This window comes from Octopus sinensis, linkage group LG3 (genome assembly GCF_006345805.1).
Source record: "Octopus sinensis linkage group LG3, ASM634580v1, whole genome shotgun sequence".
In the NCBI taxonomy this organism is placed as follows: domain Eukaryota; kingdom Metazoa; phylum Mollusca; class Cephalopoda; order Octopoda; family Octopodidae; genus Octopus; species Octopus sinensis.
Window position 1 is genome coordinate 108854683 of NC_042999.1, and position 19448 is coordinate 108874130.

General features: G+C 33.3%; 1 protein-coding gene across 9 annotated transcripts in view; it reads left to right on the top strand.

Annotated features, from left to right (window-relative positions):
• LOC115209141 (protein TANC2) overlaps window positions 1-19448 on the top strand; it is a 1073170-nt gene that overhangs the window by 1048217 nt on the left and 5505 nt on the right. For 8 of the 9 annotated variants that reach the window (XM_036501213.1, XM_029777300.2, XM_036501212.1 and 5 more), the window contains 10 exons: window positions 3797-4028; window positions 4907-5143; window positions 6109-6285; window positions 7441-7528; window positions 8936-9193; window positions 9985-10160; window positions 13008-13140; window positions 14341-14432; window positions 15421-15567; window positions 16893-16993. In XM_036501213.1, coding sequence (XP_036357106.1) covers window positions 3797-4028; window positions 4907-5143; window positions 6109-6285; window positions 7441-7528; window positions 8936-9193; window positions 9985-10160; window positions 13008-13140; window positions 14341-14432; window positions 15421-15567; window positions 16893-16993 — 1641 coding nt within the window. Of the gene's footprint in view, window positions 1-3796; window positions 4029-4906; window positions 5144-6108; window positions 6286-7440; window positions 7529-8935; window positions 9194-9984; window positions 10161-13007; window positions 13141-14340; window positions 14433-15420; window positions 15568-16892; window positions 16998-19448 lie in introns of those variants that run through there. The other variant, XM_036501211.1, reaches the window with a different exon arrangement.

The following is a 19448-nucleotide window of genomic DNA, read 5'->3' on the forward strand; positions in this document are numbered from 1 at the left end:
CCACTTGTATGATATCTCGCTCCCTCCACACCCAATCCATGCCTTTCAAGTCTTCCTCTACAGCTCATCTTTGTAACACCCTTCCCTCTTTTACTTTTGTAACTTTTTCTTCTACTGCTATAATTATATGACAATAGAACTGCACATATTCCATCCTCACTTAGGTGCTACTAGTTATCCCTTTCTTTGGAACATCTTACCTTGTCACTTATCCACATTCTTAACATCATCCCTTATTTTATTTTCCACTGAACATCCATTTCCCTTGAACTCCCTCTCATATCTGTCATCAACAACTCCAATCCAATCCTTTTTGTCAATCACTATATACATACATATGTGCCTCTGACCTCCATCTCTGCCGCTGTGCACCTTTTTCCCACTACACTTCACACCATCTCCCTATTTCTGACCCGTCTATACTATTATTACACTGTTGCTCTCCATTTCTTCCTACTTTTATGTATTCAAACCCATCATCTCCACCTCCTTGACCCATTCCTATTTTCCTTTACGCCCCCACCCTGCCAACAAACTCTTTATCCACTTTCTTATTCCTTGATTGTATGCCCTGACACCTCATCTCTGCCATCCTTTCCTGCTGGAGTAGTCATGTATCTCCTCTACACCAAAACACCTGTTCTTGTCTACCCAGCTCCTAGCAGAAAGCCACCACCCTCATTTCTGTATCGCCACTCTAAGAGTCTTGTCTTGCAAGCTATTTGGTAACCTCACTAGTGCTGATGCCACAGAAAAATCACCCAGTACAATCTGTAAAGTAGTTGGCATTAGGAAGTGTATCAAGTTGTAAAAACCATGATAAAGCAATTCTCTGGCTCATCAGATATGTATGTGTGTGTCTATATATGCTTTCTATGTGTCCTCTGGGACTTATCTAACTGAAATATCCAAGCAAATGAAACCCTTTCTATTATATGGGTCCTCACACTTCTCCTTTGGATGTATAAGAATACACACGAAATTCTAAATACTGTTTTTTTTTTGTCATGCAATTTAACTTTAATTATGTTGTGTGTGTACACTTACATACTTATATGGGTGTGTGTATGTATATCATCATCATCATCATCCTAATGTCAAATTTTCTACGTTTGCATCAGTCAGAGTTTATTATAGCAGCTTTTCTACAGCAGGATGCCCTTTCTGTTGCCAACCCTCACTTGTTTCCAAGTAAGGTAATATTTGCCCATAACCAAACATATTTTAGCAGTATATTGGAAATGAATGGTACTGTTTGTATGACAGTGACACTCATTTCAACTATCACATGATATCAAGGCAGTTGTCTGAAACCCAGACAGTTGAAGAAAGCTATCAAGGAAGTAGGCATAGCACCTGAAACTATCTCAAAATAGCTATGGTTGATAAAAGACCTTTCCATTGATGACGACTAGCTCAGTCCTTGCTGCCCCACTCAGGTGAAATATACAGGCTAAGGGATAAAACACTTGTGATCCCGAGGTGCCTGCTAATGATACAGAAGGGTTTCCAGCATTGCCATGAATTTAGAAAAGCTTGCAAAACCTCTGAGTAGCTCCTGCAGTTTCTACATGGGGCAAAGCATCTCTGATGTTTTTCACACACATACACACACAGATAGATAGGGGTGAAAGAGAGAAAGGGATCAGTGGGGGCCTTACTTAGACTCAGATTCTCCTGGTTTGTGAGATGCATAATTGTTCTTGTATTGACCTTTATTCTATTCTCCTTCTTCTGATGTCTTATGTGTATATTGGGAACAATTTTTCTTTCAAATAGGTTATATTAAAAACACTATTAATTCAAGTCTGGTCTTTCGTATTAAATCTTTCACTTATTCCTCTTTTAATACCATCACATTATGATGAGAATGGCACTGTGAAAGTTTCAAATCATTAATAGACTAACAAATTCAAAAACATTATTGTTCCCAACTAAAAATAAAGGACTGAAGAAATATGAAACATTTTCAATGTCATATTTTAATATAACACACACACACACACACACACACATACACACACACACACACACACCACACACACACACACACACACACACATACATGTACAGACATTTTTCTTTTTACAGGTTTGTAAATTCATTTCTATAAATTCAACTACATTCAGTAGTATTTCAATTAATGATTGTGTATTTAGTGATATATAATCCCCCTTTGGTTTTTCTTTGTTACACTTCTTTTTTATTATTTAATAAAAATCTTCTCTCACAGAGATATATTTCCAATGCTCTGCCACTCTAGATTTTCTACCTTTCCTTACTTGATGGGACTTTATCTATTTTTCCCTCTAATCAGAGTTTTCCAGTGTTCATCACATCTGATCTTCTGGAACCATAACTTTTCACTTTTAAGCTGTCTTTGCAAGTTGCCTGACATCGTTTGAAAATTATATCAGCAAAATATATTTTATATAGTAGCATGAACAATGAGATAATAACTTAATTGATGCTTACTTAATAATCAGCATCATCTCAGTAACAGAAACATGCAATATATTTTGTATGTAGACACCGTATTAAGAAACTTGATTTCTACTCTTGTGGTCTTGGGTTCAGTCCAACTGCGTAGCACCTTAAGCAAGTGAATTTGGTAGACAGAAGTTGGAAGAATCTTATCACATGTGTATGTGTGTGTGCCGTTGTCTAAACATCATTTGATGTTTATAAATGAGCATCATCATTATACAACCAAGCTTGTTCATTTCAAGTCTTCCATGAAAAATATGTCTAGCTATGAGAAATTATTACCTTGCCTAGAAACAGGTGAGTCTTGGCAACAGAAAGAGTATCCAGCCATAGAAAATCTGCCTCAATAATTTCTGTCTGACCCATGCAAGCACAGAAATGATGATGATGATAAGGAGGATGAGGAGTTTGAAGATGATGGTAGTGGTAAACGTACAATACAGCCAATCATTTCAAATATTTTTGCTTTTTATTTAGAAAAAAAAAAGAAGATTATTTAATATCTATTTTTAAAGAATAGGGCACAATAATTAAATTGTCTTTTTAAAATTTAATATCTTTGTTTTTTTTATATAAAACTGTAATCCTAACTGAAATATCTTTTTTGATTTTGGCATCAACCATTTAAAGTTGTTAAAATGCTGGGTAGAATGCCTTGTGGTATTTGTCCTGATACACAGCACTCTGAGTTCAAAGTCCACCAAGATTAACTTTACTGTTTATTCTCTGAGTTCAAAAAAAAAAAAACCCAGAAAAGTATCAGTGAAATGGTAAAATTGTAAGAGAATCAGATCAGATGCCTTGCAGTGTTTCTTTTGGCTCTTTGAGTTCTGAATTGAAATTACTCTGTATCTTACTTAGTAAATTGATTTAATCCATCAACCAGTCTAACACCACCACATGGCACCTTTAGTACCTTTAGTAGAATCTACTATGTTGCAAGTATTCTGGAAGGTCTCTGATATGAGGTTATCTTATTCCCACTCTCCCATTCCTCTTAGAGGCCCTATGAAAGAGCATCATCACTGCTGTCCCTCCTGGCTAAAAAAATTTTTTTTAATTTTAAATACAGTGTAAGTAATAAACATGTTTATAATAACAAATTTTCTTCTTTTTAACTATCATTAGCCATTCCTATCTTCTTCCATTTTTCATTTTTGTATTCTCAAAAATTTACTAATATTTTAACACTGTATATTGATATTAATTGACATTGAACAAATTACATTTAAACAATGTATATTGATGTCAGTTGACATCAATTAATAAAAAGTTAACCAACAAGAATTCTTTTTGTTCAATATTTAAGGTATGGTCACAGCTTGATGGCATTTCGCTTGTCAAGAATTTGTAGCAATCAAGATCCTGAAAAGTCCCTGGAACTTGGTCATCACATCCTGAAAGCCAACATATATAAAAACCTGTGTCGCCAGTCACAGTTTTCATCGCGAGTTTTTCTTGCCTATTGGATGTGCCTTTGCTCTGACAACCTCAATGCTGCTTTAGTCACTCAACGGAATCTTTTCTCCCCAAATGTTAAGGTAATTAACATTATTTTAACATAAAAATGATTTTTTTTAAATAATGTCAATATAATTTTATTATTACATTTACTAAGGCTGGCAGAATCATTAGCATGCTTGGCAAAATACTCACTGGTATTTTGTATTTGATGCTTGTCATAGAATGATGCTAGATGTAAAGGTGTTTGCCCATTTTTGTCATCATGATGTAAATCAGAACTGGGTTCAAATTCCTCCAAGGCTGACTTTGCTTTCTCCTTTTGGGGTCAATAAGATAAGTATCAGTTGAACACTAAGGTAGATATAATTGGCTTACCATGGCCTTGTGCAAAAATTTGAACCCATTATTACATTTAATTCTTTATACTTATAGATAGAATATAAAGAAATTAAACATGCAGTTGAAAACATCTTTGTCCTACAACTCTCTACAATCTTATAAAAGAAACATTTTGCTGGAGTAAAATAAGACATGATAGTCTTGTTGATCTATTTGATCCAAGCTGATCTGGGACGAAACAACAATGTCATCAAGTAAAGGAATTTTAGGAAATTTCTGTAGTAAAGAATGTGAAGAGTGATACAAAATATTTGTGAATAGTTGTGTCACTATACTAAAGACAGAAGGGAGATATGATAAACTGGTGATTGGTGAGTTTACTGGTATGTCTTCAAGAAACTTACTAGCTTATTACAGCTAGAATTGTTAGAATGCAGGTGAATTTTATGATTGTGGGTCGCAGTTGGTAATGTTTACCAAAATCAAATTTTAAACCATTATAGTTAAAATGTTTTAATAAGAGAATATTTAATATTTGTTTTTACCTGTCTGTTTCTTTTTTATATTGGGAAAAGAAAACTTTGGTTCATTTTTTTTTTTTTTATCCTTTATTTAGGTTAGCCGCTTACTTATATTAGCTGGAGCTAATCCCAATGCCAAGAGTAACTTTCTCAATCAAGCCCCAATATTGTGTGTGAGTGCACGAGAAGGCTTCCTTGAAATGGTGTCATCATTGTTAGAATTTTCAGCCTATGTGGATGCTGTATGTGAAGATGGGATGACTGCCTTATGTCACGCAGCTGCTAATGGACATCTGGATGTTATTAAATTATTGTGTTCGAAAAAAGCAAATGTAAGTAATTATCTTCATATTTCAACAGACATCATTCAAAACAACAAAATATCTTTGCAATGATCTCAAATTCTATTTCAGCTTCTGACAGCATGATAAAAGGAAATATATGTATATATATATATATAAATTATAATAACTTCTTTCATTTTATCTAACATATGACAGATGGAGTAAGATTAATTTCTTGAATCGTTTTTGAATTTACTGAATTTGATACTAATTTATCTGTGCTCAATGTCTCTTCAAAAATTTTTCTTTACTAGACTTTACTGCAACCAGTTAAAGTATTTATAATCTTTTCAAAACAACCTGTGCTTCCTTATATAAAACTGATCCAAACTAACAGCATTCCCTAGCATTTTCCCTGGTACAGAGTATTAGAGAGGCCTTTATGATGCATCTGGAATTTCCTAAATAGAGAAACAAAAATATAAATGAAAATATATTTAGAAACAGTGTAAAAATATATACATACAGAAGACAAAATAAACTGAATACTTCTTGGTAAAATACTCTCAATATTGACCCCTTTTCTTGCTAATACTTTTGATACTAATCTACTTGAGACTACCCTCTTGTTTATATATATATATATATAAATCTGCATGTTTAAACTGTTCATATTTAAATTAGACCCTTTTGTCATGGTTTTATATAAGAATATTTTGTTTAGTTATATTCCAAATACCAAATTAATATAAAAACTATTGTAAAATTAATCATCTTACTAAAGACATACAAATTCTTAAGTATTTTCAAAATTAATTGAAACACAAAAGCATTGCATTTCATTAGGAGTGTGGTCACAATAAGATTAAAATAGTGGCACCAAAGCTTACTTTACTGAAAGTTCCTGCAACTTGAGAACTGGTTTTGTCTTGATGAAAATGTAATATTTCTCATAAAATTGATATTTTCTTTTGTATATCAATTGTTATATTTTGATTAATTTCTCTTTTCAGTTAAGTCATACAGATAAATGTGGACAATGTCCAGCCGTCCATGCAGCCATGCATGGACACCTCGAGTCATTAGCTTTCCTCTTACAATGTGATTGGTCAAGCGCATCAAGTCAACAACAAAAGATTGAAGCCATGCAACAGGCATTTGTTGCTGCTGCTGCAATGGGGCACAAACATGTAAGTGTTCTTTTATATTTCAATCTATAAATTCAAAACAGAAAAAAATTAAACAACCAATTACCAATAACTGATTGGGAATTTAGCTTGAAATATATATCTATACAGTAACATGGTAGATTGTTTTTTGAATTATGATGTTCCTGCTGTTTCTCTTTAGCCCTAGGAGAAGCCTAATAAGGCTAATGTGTAATAAGAAGTATTTTAGCTGTGAATATGCTTTTTCATAGACACTGTGTGCTTATGGCTACATTATTCAGTATGTCTTTTTTTTTTTTTTCGAATGGCTGGATTTTAGAAAGGATTTTGCTGAAAGGCTTTTTTCTACAAAGCAGAACAACCATACAGAGGCACTCTTGTTAGCTTAGTTATTATGATGTTTCAGAAAAGTGTAAATGATGCCAATGCAAATTCAAACCAGTAGAGTGAGGTAATAATCAGCTGTCAAATTTGTTTAATCCATACTTGTCCAACCTCATGAATCAACAACAGCCAATGTTTTATGGCTGTGTGTTACCAGATAACCATATCAACCTTTGGGCCTTGTTTCATCAATGACAGAATTATTATAAGTATATATTAGCCAATATATGAGAAAATATAGAAATGAATATTGCAACATTATACATATAATTTAGTGTAATAAAATGACTAAAATATTGCACAAATATGTATATTTAGTATATGTTGTATTTATGATGACTTGAGATGGAATATAATATGAAAACTTAGTGAAAAAGGAAAATTGATATAACAACAGATGGCAGCATAAGATGAAGTAGAACAAAGTTGTTTGGACATATTGTGGAAATAGAACTAGAAATATTCTGGTAAAAGGTGAAACAATATCATGTGAAGCAAGAAGTAGATGGTGACCAGAGTAGAAAAGATTTGAAGAAAATATAGAACAAGAATATAAATATTAACTAACAGTATTTGCAATTAATTAAAACATCAAACTTTAAAAGAAAAAACATCAAAAAGAGAGGTTGGAATAAAAGTACTTGAATATTTAGTGATTTAAATAAATGTTAATGAAATTTTGAAATTAATATTTAAAAAAAAATTAATTTTCAATTTGTTGGATATTAAATGTGATGGTGTGAAAGAGAAATATATTTCATTAAAAAGATATACTTATTGTTATATTTGCAGATCTGTGATTATTTAGTAGTACATGCTGTTGGGAGAAGTAATGAAGCTTTCAGTATAGATGCAGTTGATACTTTAATTGGAGAAACAGGTTAGTAAGATAATGTTATATACATAAATATTGACTTTACTCAATGTACAGATATATGGTAATTATATGGATTCACTCATAACTATAGGCCATTTTTTTTCTCACCCCCATAATAAAGTTTAAAATGGAATATCCCTGAAAGCAGACATAAAACAATTTAAAAACTCTTAAAATACATTTTATCATCACAGTCAACACATCTTTAAAATATTATTCCTTAAGTGGAATTAAAAGAAAAATATCTACTGCAGTTGTTTAATTAACCTTTCAAGTAACATAAGTAGTTGTATTAACTTTTTTTGGCTTCCCTTCATCTGTGTATGCAGGCATGGCTGTGCAGTTATGAAGTTCACTGCTTTGCAACCACATGGTCCTGAGTTCAATCCCACTGCACAGAACCTTGTGAACTTGATAAGTGCTTTATATCATACCCTTAGGCTGACAAATACTTTATGATTGAAATTTGGTAATCAAAAACTGTGCAAACTTTATTGTATATTTGTATGTTTATAACTTCCATTATATATTAAAAACAATATAAAATGAAGTTAACTGAGTTACAGATCCTTCGTTGTTACTCTTGCTATCATAAATGCAGTGAACCAATGACTGGCTCAATGAAAACTTGTAACAACTGATAATATTTTCACAAATTGTCATATCAAATAAATCAACTAAACCTAAATTGTGTTTCTACATACACAAGAACTTTCAGGGATATTGTAAGATTCCTGGCTTAGGAATTTGACTCATATAATCATGATTCAACTAAATGTCAATAACCACTAGACCGAAGATCATATTAAGTTTGCAAGTGAATTCATAATGCCCTTTTTGGCCAGAGATTGTAAATCCAATATTTAAGCATCTTGATTTTTTCTAATGACAATTAGACCATTGAATTCAGAAGGCATAATATTTGGCATTCTTTTCAGTGGATAACAATATTTTGCAATGAATTTGTAATATAATATTCATCTAATATCCCTAGACACAATATTGGATGAAACAGTAAAACACTGCAAGACATTAAACTCTTATTTTATTAAAATTTTAAGTGCAACTTTTTTTCTAATATTTTTTTTTCTGACATAATATAAAAATCAGTATGTTACAAAGTTATATTGTCTTACAAGATTTTATTTTAGAAAATTTTCTAAAATACAAAATTTTCTTTATTTATAGTATAATATATTTTCAAGCATTTAATTTATCTTGTTCTGAATATACTATTATAATTTTAAAATATGTGAAGAGAATTTTCTAATTTTTGTTCTTTTTTAAATTCTGTGGCTAAAGTATTTTTTTTTTATGTTGATCTGACTTTTAAGAAATGTGTCTTAAATTCATGTTTATAATCACTACTATCTCTTTACATTACAAATATTTTCTGTTTATGATTTAAAGCGCTAACTGCAGCTTGTCTTCATGGCCGTGAAGAAGTTGTTCGTTATTTAATCAAGCAAGAAGCCAATGTCCATCTGGCTAATACCAAATCCTATAGTCCTCTGCTTTGTGCTGTGAAAGCAAATAAATGTGAAGTTGCTGAAATTCTATTCCAAGCTGGAGCTTCCATAGAACAACCAGATAAAAATGGTCATACTCCCTTGATGCTGGCTGCCGCTGAAGGACATATTAACATATTAGAAATGCTTCTCTCAGCAGGTAAACTAAAAATTTGTTATAACATAGCTGTATAGTTCCCTTCACAATTTATTTCCAGGTTTGAAAGAAACTCGTCTGTCAGTCTATCTATCTATCCACCCTATATATATATACACACACGCACACATACATATATATATATATATATATATATACATACACACATACATATATACACACACACACACATATATATATACATACATACACATGCACGCACACACACACATACGAGTGAGTGCTGAAACGTTTCTGGCTTTGAGTAAGAGAAAATACAGGAGGATCAGTTAATTATGATTTTATTCAACATATTCCCCTCTCTCAAATTTACACACTTATTGCAGCAGTCCTTTAGTTTTTCCAAGTTCTGTTAAAGAACTTGGAAGGTTAAGCCTTCAACCTGGCCTTTCGCAGCACCCTTAAAGAGAGGAACTTTTCAGCACCCACTGTTTCTGTATGCCAAATCCACTCTCAAGATTTTAGTCAACCTGGAGCTATAGTGGAAAGCATTTTCTCAAGATGTCAACAGTGGGACTGAACCTGGAATCATGGGATTGTGAAGCAAACTTCTTACCATACAATTATACTTTTGTTATACCTTCTTGTTTAAATTCTGCTGTATTTAATTCCAATCAGAAGAAATGAATTCGGTGTCTTACATTGTTGCCAATAAAACTGTTTAAAAGTAAATTGTTTTTATTTCTTAAATTTTTATCACACATGTGTTCCAGATTTATATCTTACTTTATCTTTTCTATCTTTTTCTCTTTTTATTTTTTATGTGAGTACAGAAGCCAGTCAAACTGAAGTTGACAAGGATGAAATGACTGCACTAAGTTTAGCTTGTTTACATGGTCATCTGCAGATTGTACAGATTCTTTTGAGTAGAGGTTCTGATTTACATCATGTTGACAAAAATGGGCAAACACCTTTACATCTGGCATCATTCTACGGAGAGCCTCAAATCGTAAGTTGTCATTCAGTGTTACCATAATTCTTTCTATATTCTGTGTATAATTCTTGATAACATCTGTGCTGCCAAATGAGGTAATGATAACATTTACAAAAGATTCAACGGGCTTTAGATTTGATAGGTTGTTTTTGTTTAACCCATAGTCAGTCTAATCGAGTAGAAATTAAGATGAATGGCAAACTAATCATGACCACCCTGCCTTTTAAGGATATATAAGTACTGTATTTTCAGACTTATAAGTCATCACAGGATATAGCAGTGGTTCCCAGCCTGTGGTCCATGGACCCCTCATGGTCCACAAAGGTAGTACTGCGGTTCCATGCACATGTTAAACTGACAGACTTTTCAATTGCCTGAGGTCTGTGGGAAAACTCATTTAAATAAAAATGGTCTTTGGTTGTCAAAAGATTGGGAACCACTGGTATATAGTGTAAATATTCAAACATCACTATCTTACCAAACCTTGCTGAATTTCACATGGAATTTTTATTCCTCCAAAGTTGTATGGTGTGTACATTGATCTACCTTTGGCTCTGAAAATTTCAAATTGTATTTCAGAAAATATGGTATACATTTTCTGTTTTGTACAGCAACATATGATTTTAAGGAAATTTGGCTGTTATTTTGACAGGTCCAGCAATGACATAAAGATTCCTATGAAAGCTCATATACTTATTAGGTATTTAAAGGTGATGATGAATGGTAGAATCACTAGAGCTCTGAGCAATATGTCTTTCGATGTTTGATTACATCCTTTTATGTTTCCAGTTCATGTCTTTCATCTTCAGAGGCCAGTAAAATAAACACTAGTCATATACTGGGGTCACTTTCATCCACTAATTTTACAAAATAAACTCAGTTTTGAAAATTTTCCAAGTACAATTCTATGATTTCATTATACACAGGTGCAAGTATGGCTTGTATAGTTAACAAGCTACCTTTGCAATGACTTGGTTTCAAGTTCAGTCCTACTGTGTAACACCTCTGGCAAGTGTCTTCTTCTTTAGCCCCAAGCAAATCATTGCCTTCTGAGTAAATTTGATCTACAGAAATTGTATGGAGACCCGTCATAAGACAGGCGCAATATATACATATGTATATATATGTATGGATATATTTCTGTCTATATATGTTTGTGCTCGTGCTTGTTCCTCACCACACTATTTGATAATTGGTATTGATTTGTTCACACCCCCATAACTTAGTGTTTTCAGCAAAAGTATGGGAACGATTTGCTTGTCTAAAACCCTTTAAGATTGTGCCTCAACACAGCCATAACCCAGTGACTGAAACAAGTAAAAAATAAAACATATCTTAACCCTTTACAATTCGGATTAATGTCAAATGTAATGTCTATTTATTCACATTGTTTCAAATTAATCATACATTATCTAGTACCTTCAAAATTTTGATGGTGTAGGTGTTTATTTTTAGAAAGGCATTGTAGTGTAGGTGTGAGAAACCAGATCTGGCTGATTTAAACATAAAACTAGAAAGATTAAAACCAATTGCACCACAATATTGGTGACAACTTAGTGGCAGAAATATGGTGCTAACATCAAGTATTACATGTAACTTTACTCTAGCTTTAAATAATAGAACTGCAACAAAGTTGTGAAATCTGAATTTGTGAAACTAGATCAAATCACTATGTATAATATTTGATCATTATCAGTGCTGCTATCTCATTATGTAACAAACTATCCCATGAAGGTGCTTATATAAATAATAAATTATACTTTAAATGTTAGCTAATCAATACATGTATATTCCAATAAAACACCATTATATTAATAATGCTGTTGCATTAAAATTATGTTATTGACTAGATTAGCAGTTATTTTCATGAATAATTCTGTTTTATATTATAAGCTAAGAGCTATTCACAGAAACAGGAAATTGGTTATTTTTTAATTTTTTTTAAATACATTGATACAGTTTTTAAAGTTACTTGATATGAAAGCAGCCGCGATTCAATGTGTAAATTTTAGTTTGTAAAATTATGTGCCTTCCTCTCACCTTTATCCCATTCACATCCCATGCAACTCCACTCACCCCCCTGTTAACTACCTGTAACTCACAGTACTCATGCATCTCCCTTTGTTCCCATCTCCTTACTCAGATATTCTCACATACAACTCCCACCGCTTCCTCTCTTTTTAATTCTCCCCATAGAACCACATCCTCACCTGGCTCCTAACCATTTTTTCTTCTTCTTCCCTCCTTTCCACCACCCTTCTTCTTTTCATTTTTCTGCTGAAGGACTCTAATGTTGAAAATCCTTTTCCCCTTTCTCTACAAACGTGAAACTAATAACACCTTTGTGATAACTTGTTCCTCTTGTTGAATTTTTCTTGTTTTTGCTTTATTCATTGTGTGTGTGTGTGTGTATTGCCTTCTTTCTTTCAGACTTAATTTTTAAATAACCATCATGCACATGTCCAATCCACTGTTGGACAAAGACCTCTGCATGATCCCTCCACCAACCACTGTCTGATGTTTTCTTCACACATATTTGGGGGCCAAAACATTTAACAAAGTTTTCATTCCAACTTCTGCATAGTCTTCACCTTCTATTTTCTGTCCACTCTGTCAATAAGTTATTTCATCTATTATCCTTTCTTCTAAACTCATGTCCTGCAAAAGATCATTTTAGAATTTTTATTTTCCAGGTAATGTGTTAAACCTGTTACCACTCTTATTCTGTTGTTTCTCCACTTATCCATTTTGTTAATATTCAGCATTCTCCTTTCCATAGCTCTTCCTATTTATCATAATTTATTTTCAATGCTCTTGTTGGTACTTAACTAACAAAAATAACAAAAATATTTATTATTTCAGGTTCAGTATTTAATTGACCAAGGAGCTAATATTGAGCATGTCGATAGCAACAATATGAGGCCACTGGATAGAGCAATTGCTTGCAAAAACATTGATGTTATAATGTGTTTTCTGAAGAAAGGAGCGAAGCTAAGTGAGTTGTATTACCAGAGTTTTAAATTTCTCAAAAACTTAAATGTATCAATGTTTCAGACAAAATTGTTTTATTAAGAGAGAGAGAGACAATAAGTAACTGTATTGTAGTTTATGTGCAAAGTGTAATGAAATGTTATGTCTGAGAACAAAGTTTATGTGAATAATTTCTTTAGTGTTTGTATTTAAAAGTTTGTATACCGAAAACTCTGCCACACTGTACAGAAAAATAAAAATCTGTTATGTATATGTGTATTTTTAATATACATATTAACATAAGAGTGGGCTTTGATGTCCTGAAATGTAACTTAAAAAACTGCCTCATGTGATGTTATTAAGTTAGACCATGGCCAAGACCTAAGTTTATATATATAACTTATATCGTTCAACTTATACTTTGCCTTTTATCCTTTCGGGGTCAATAAATTAAGTACCTGTTGAGTACTGGGGTTGATCTAATCAACTGGTCCCCTCCCCCAAAATTTCAGGCCTTGTGCCTATAGTAGAAAGTATTTGTTAGTTGGAAAGCTGTAACTAACAATATTATTGTTCACAATTTACAATATAAAATATTTCAACTTTAAAGCCTTCTTTCTGTGAGTTGACTATTACTTAGTCTTATTCATGTTATTAGTCTGAAAGTATGTTACATACATCCACTGTGGTTGATTGGTAAGAAGCTTGCTTCCCAACCACATGGTCCTGGGTTCAGTCCAACTATGTGGCACCTTATGCAAGTGTCTTCTACTATAGCCTCAGACTATCCAAAGCTTTGTGAGGGAATTTGGTAGATGGAAACCAAAGGAAGCTTGTTATATATATATATATGTACGTGTGCCTTTGTGTCTCCCCACCTCATTCCCACTTGACAACTGGGATTGGTGTGTTTACATCCCCGTAACTTAGCAGTTCAGCAAAAGAGATTGATAGAATAAGTACTAGGCTTACAACGAATAAGTCCGGTATTTCTTTGGCTAAACCCACTTAAGGTGGTGCTCCAGCATGGCCACAAACAAATGGCTGAAACAACTAAAAAAAATAAAAGAATATTAGCCTCTTCATATATGTGCTACCTCAGCCATCAAATAAAATGTTATTCTGAAAACATTATTTTATAGTTAAAGAATATTTGGTTGAAATAAAATCAGTTTCATTTTGATCTATTTAAACAAATGTAAATGTAATATTTGATTACTTTTAGGCCCAGCAACTTGGACTATGGCTGTTGGAAAACCATCAGTTATGCTAGTATTGCTCAAGAAACTTATGGATGATGGAAATATTCTTTATAAGGTATGTAGAAATATAACTACAAAGTGATAATTATTATTGTTTGCAAAATTGTCTTGGCTGATGACAGTACCACCTGATTGGCACCTGTGCCAGTGGCACATAAAATGTCAATGTCAGTGCCACCTGACTGGCCCCATGCTGGTAGCATATTAAAAGCACCATTCGAGCTTGATCGTTGGTAGTTCCGCCTAACTGGCTCCTGTGCTGGTGGCACATAAAAGACACCATTTGAACGTAATGCCAGTGCTGGCTTACCAGTCCCATTCCAGTGGAATGTAAAAAGCACCATTCAAACATGGTTGTTGCCAGTGCTGCCTGACTAGCTCCCATGCCGGTGGCATGTAAAAAGCACCATTCAAGCGTGGTCGATGCCAGTACCATCTGACTGGCACTCGTGCCACTGGCATGTAAAAAGCACCCAGTACACTCTCAGAGTGGTTGGCGTTAGGAAGTGCATCCAGCTGTAGAAACTCTACCAGATTGGATCAGCGCCTCGTACAGCCTTCTGACTTGCCAGCCCTCAGTCAAACCGTCCAACCCATGCCAGCATGGAAAGCAGAGGTTAAATAATGATAATGATGATGATGATGATAAAATAAGAGAATTGACTTTAAAATTTTTTAATTTAGAAAACTGAACAATTCTTTTAGCAGTTGTCCAGAAAATGTATCCAAAAACACAATGCAATTCAGATTCAATACTTCAGATACATTATACATCCATACTGTTGGAGAATACTATTCTTAATCTGATATGTTGTGTTTTATTGTATGGATCACATTGCAATAGTCTGAGCATAATCTTTATAGAATTGTTTAGAATCTGTCACTGGAATTACCACGTATTTCAAAAATTGATTTAAATGCTCTTTAGCTATAATAGCAATAAATCAAATGATGTAATGCAAGAATAAAGTAATGTAAATTTATTTTTAGTGCAAGTTGATGTCAGTGCTAAAAAACAAATTTTTTATTTATTTTCTTTCTAGAAAAATCGTGTCAAAGAAGCTGCTCAACGTTTTCAATATGCCTTGAGAAAGTTTCCTAAAGATGGATTTGGTGATGATGCTCGTACTTTCTATGACCTACGCATTAGCTTGTTATTGAATCTGTCCAAATGTAAAAGAAAATTACAGGTGAGTTTATTTTGTCAAACAATGCTATGCCCCACTACAAACTTGTATAGAGTTTATCAATATAATAAGTTTTAGACAGGGTTTCATTCAAAATGCTTTTTTTTTATAGGCCTCATCTTTGATAAACACCACCTGATTGCATGTACAGTAAATACTTCACATACTGAAAATGGAATCAAACCCTATTAAAAGTAGATAAAACATACTGGCTATACAATTTGATTGTTAAAAAAGGCTTGATAATGTCTGAACAAACTACAAAAATATTTGTTATTATTATCATAGCACAAAAATTACAGTAATACCTACAATTTGCCCTGCTGTTGAGGACGTTGAGTGGAATACCTTCTCAACTCCATGTCTACATCAGAATACAGTACTCACCCGCTACAGCCCTTAGGTGCTGGCATTCTACAAGGCTCAGATGAGGTCCACAATGAAATATTTTTCCCACATCTGCAATAGTGCTGCTGCTGCACACACTGACATCCTGGATTGCATCTAGAGAAGAACCATTCAACTGTTTGGCATTCCCTCACTAATGGATACACTCCAGCCTCTGGCTTACAGACAAGCTGTCTCCTCTATGCCTACTATATTGACCTGTGCTCTTTGGAACTGGTTGGTCTAAAACCTCCATCATTTCTACATCCACATTCAATTTGTCTCTGGACACCTTTGTTGTATCTAACTACCCTTTCCTTATATTAACCCAGTCCTTCATCATTCTGAAATATCCTCCTCACTCATGTCTTTCCCACAGTGTTGACCTGCATCAATTTAAATAGAATGTTAACATCAATCTCACCAGTCTTGGAGGGCCTGTAAGAGTCATGGGTTATTGTCCTCCACAAAACTCAACAAATAAAACAAATTACATTCACACAAATATATTTACATGTGTCTCTCTCTCCCCCTCTCTAAGCTATAAACTTGTTTACCTTCCTAGATAAACATTAACCAAAATCCCATCTGATAATTCAATAAAGAGTGGTGATTAGAATTGATGAGATTAGTTTCAAAGCTATAGTTCTGCAATTTCTAAATTAATTTTATGGAAACTGAATAATGAAAATATTTAGTGAATAAATTAAGAATTACTCCTCTATAAAAGGTGGTTTGTGACATCAAAATCAGTGTTAAAACAAATTTGTAAATGCTTTCTTTTTCCACTTCTGACAGCAAAAAAAACCAAAAAAACTATAAACTATATACCAGGAACAAATTTTATGGTGAAAATGTTTGTCTCACATATTTATATAGAAAATATAAAGAATGCTACATTAATATGACCATAATTTATTCTCTTGCTCCTCTGTTTCTAGGATTATATTGCTGCAATTGAACTTGCCACTAAGGTTCTTGAAATTCGTCCGAAATCCTTTGAAGGCTATTATGCTCGTGCCCGGGCCCGCAGAGATAACAAGTAAGGGTTTCATAATAACTTCTTTTTCCTTTTGAACAGCTTCACAGAAACCTTTGGTTAATTTGATTAAATTTCAGTTCATTTGTGAAAAGTGGTATATGCTGCATATACTCAAATTAATATATTCATGCATAAATTATCAGGGGTATTATGACTGTATGGTGGTTGTGAGGTTGCTACTGGCTGTTGGTACATGACTGTCTTGTTAGATGATGAGCAAGTCTTACTCCTGTTTGACTCTTCAGTGGGTAGTAGTTGGAAGAATAGCACTGTCGTAATTAGTGTTCTGACATCAGTTCTTCTATACTGCTATGTCCTGGATAGTTTTGCAATATAATATATATCTTTAATCTTGTGTTATCCTCTATGTGGGGCCCAATGTCACATCTTCCTTTGAATCTACTTCTACACTCTTACACTTTTTAGCTAAACATACCAAAGCCTTGTGGGTGGATTTGGTAGGCTGAAACTGAAAGAAACTCATCATGTGTGTGTGTGTGTATGTGTTGGTATCTTCTTGTTTTGATATCATGTGATGGTTGTAGACAAGTGTCACTATCACACTACATGTATAGCTATTGGGAAATATTGCCTTATTTGGAAACAGGTGAGAATTGGCAATAGGATGGGCATCCAGCCATAGAACATCTGCCTCAACAAATTCTGTCCTACCCAAGCATGGAAAAATGATTAAAATGATTCTCCTCATTCTATGTTCACACTTATGTAACTACAGCTGATATCAATTTTCAAAATGTTTAAACTAAAGCTCAGCATATAAATTGACAGTGAACTTGTAACAAACAATTCTTAACCACTGAAAGTCTTGTAGTAGTTGCTTATATTTTACTACATTGCATTCTATATGCCTTTTCCACAGCAACAGAAACTGTTAGAAACTGAAGCAACAACACCTTGAACTTCCTCTACCTAGAGCTGTCTTAGCAGCATTTTAAGCCCGTGGGTAAATCACTGTACTGGGCCTTATAACATATATTTATTGACAGCAAGGCAAAGTACATACATTGATGACAACTGGGCCCCTGGACAATTGCCAAGTGTTTTCATGTCTTAAGACAGCATTACTTCCACCCCATTCCATAACCTCATTAATTAATGTCTTCATTAGTTCCTGCCTAGGTGAAACAATCAATCCAGTTGTTCTTTTTCTTTAATTTCCAGCTTATCCACCATATAAGTCTTTCTAACACTAGAAGTATATAAACTCAACTTGGTACTTTCTGCATCTTAATAACTGTCCCAAAAAGCTTCCCTTGCCATGATAACCTTTATTATGGTAGTAACTATACTAACATTTATCTCAGCAGCTGGTTCCTCTGGAGACAGGCTTTCTAGTCCCATTCAGCAATCCCTTGTACACATAGATCATAGAAATACATTTTTCTTTACCAAAAATGCATGTCTCTCCAATAACACCTTAATTTGTATTAACACACCTTGCATTTAAAATACTTCATCTGTTCATTGTAGTAAAGCAAAACAGGTTCTTGGTATTGTCTCCATCTATCACTGTTTATAATCGAACCAAGGCTGTTGTTTATCTCTTATGCATGTTACTCTACTCCATCTGTGGAATAGAATTTTCAACTACTTGAAAGTTATGGGTACTACAAATTATTTCTTAATTCATTACTGTAATTTTTTTTTCAATGGGAACAAAATTCAATAACAAATAAACTTAGTCATCTACAGTCTTACATCATCCTCAAATATGAAAACTAGCTAAAGAATGTATAATGTGAAAGTTACAAATATGAATTTTAATTAGAATTTCAGGAGACTAACATTTGATAACAGACACCATTATTAAGAGAAATTAATTAATCTGTATTTATGAATAGTCAAAAATATCAATGCCACATTGATTTACATTGTATTCAAGTGAATTTTCAAAGATTAAATATAGAAAAGTATTTCATCAGTTTGATATGCTAAAATCAATATCTTTCAAACTTAACTTGGAATGATATGCTTTAAAATTCATTTAAATAGATGTCTACTTATTTCACCTATTACTTTTACATTAAAAGTTTATAGACATGGCTCTCTGGGCTAAGAATTTCACTTTCCAATTATGATTTAGTGTTCAGTTCCACTGTGCAATGCCTTGGGCAAATGCTTTCTACAATAGCCCTAGCTGAGTAAAGCATTGTGAGTGGATTTGGCTGATGGAAACCAAAAGAGCCTGTCATATATATATGCATGTGTATGCTGTCTGAGCATGCTTGATGAGATGGTGATGCATGTGTGTGTGTGTGTGTATTTGGAAATATATATATAATGATTGATGAAAGAAACAAGACAGATTTAGCACTAGTCTTTATTCAGTACAACAATCATTTTGTCCCATCCTGCAATTGTCCATTATGGGTAGGATTCTGAGCATCTAATTGTGCTGCATCAATCTATGCAGTTTGTGTCACATCAGGTACAT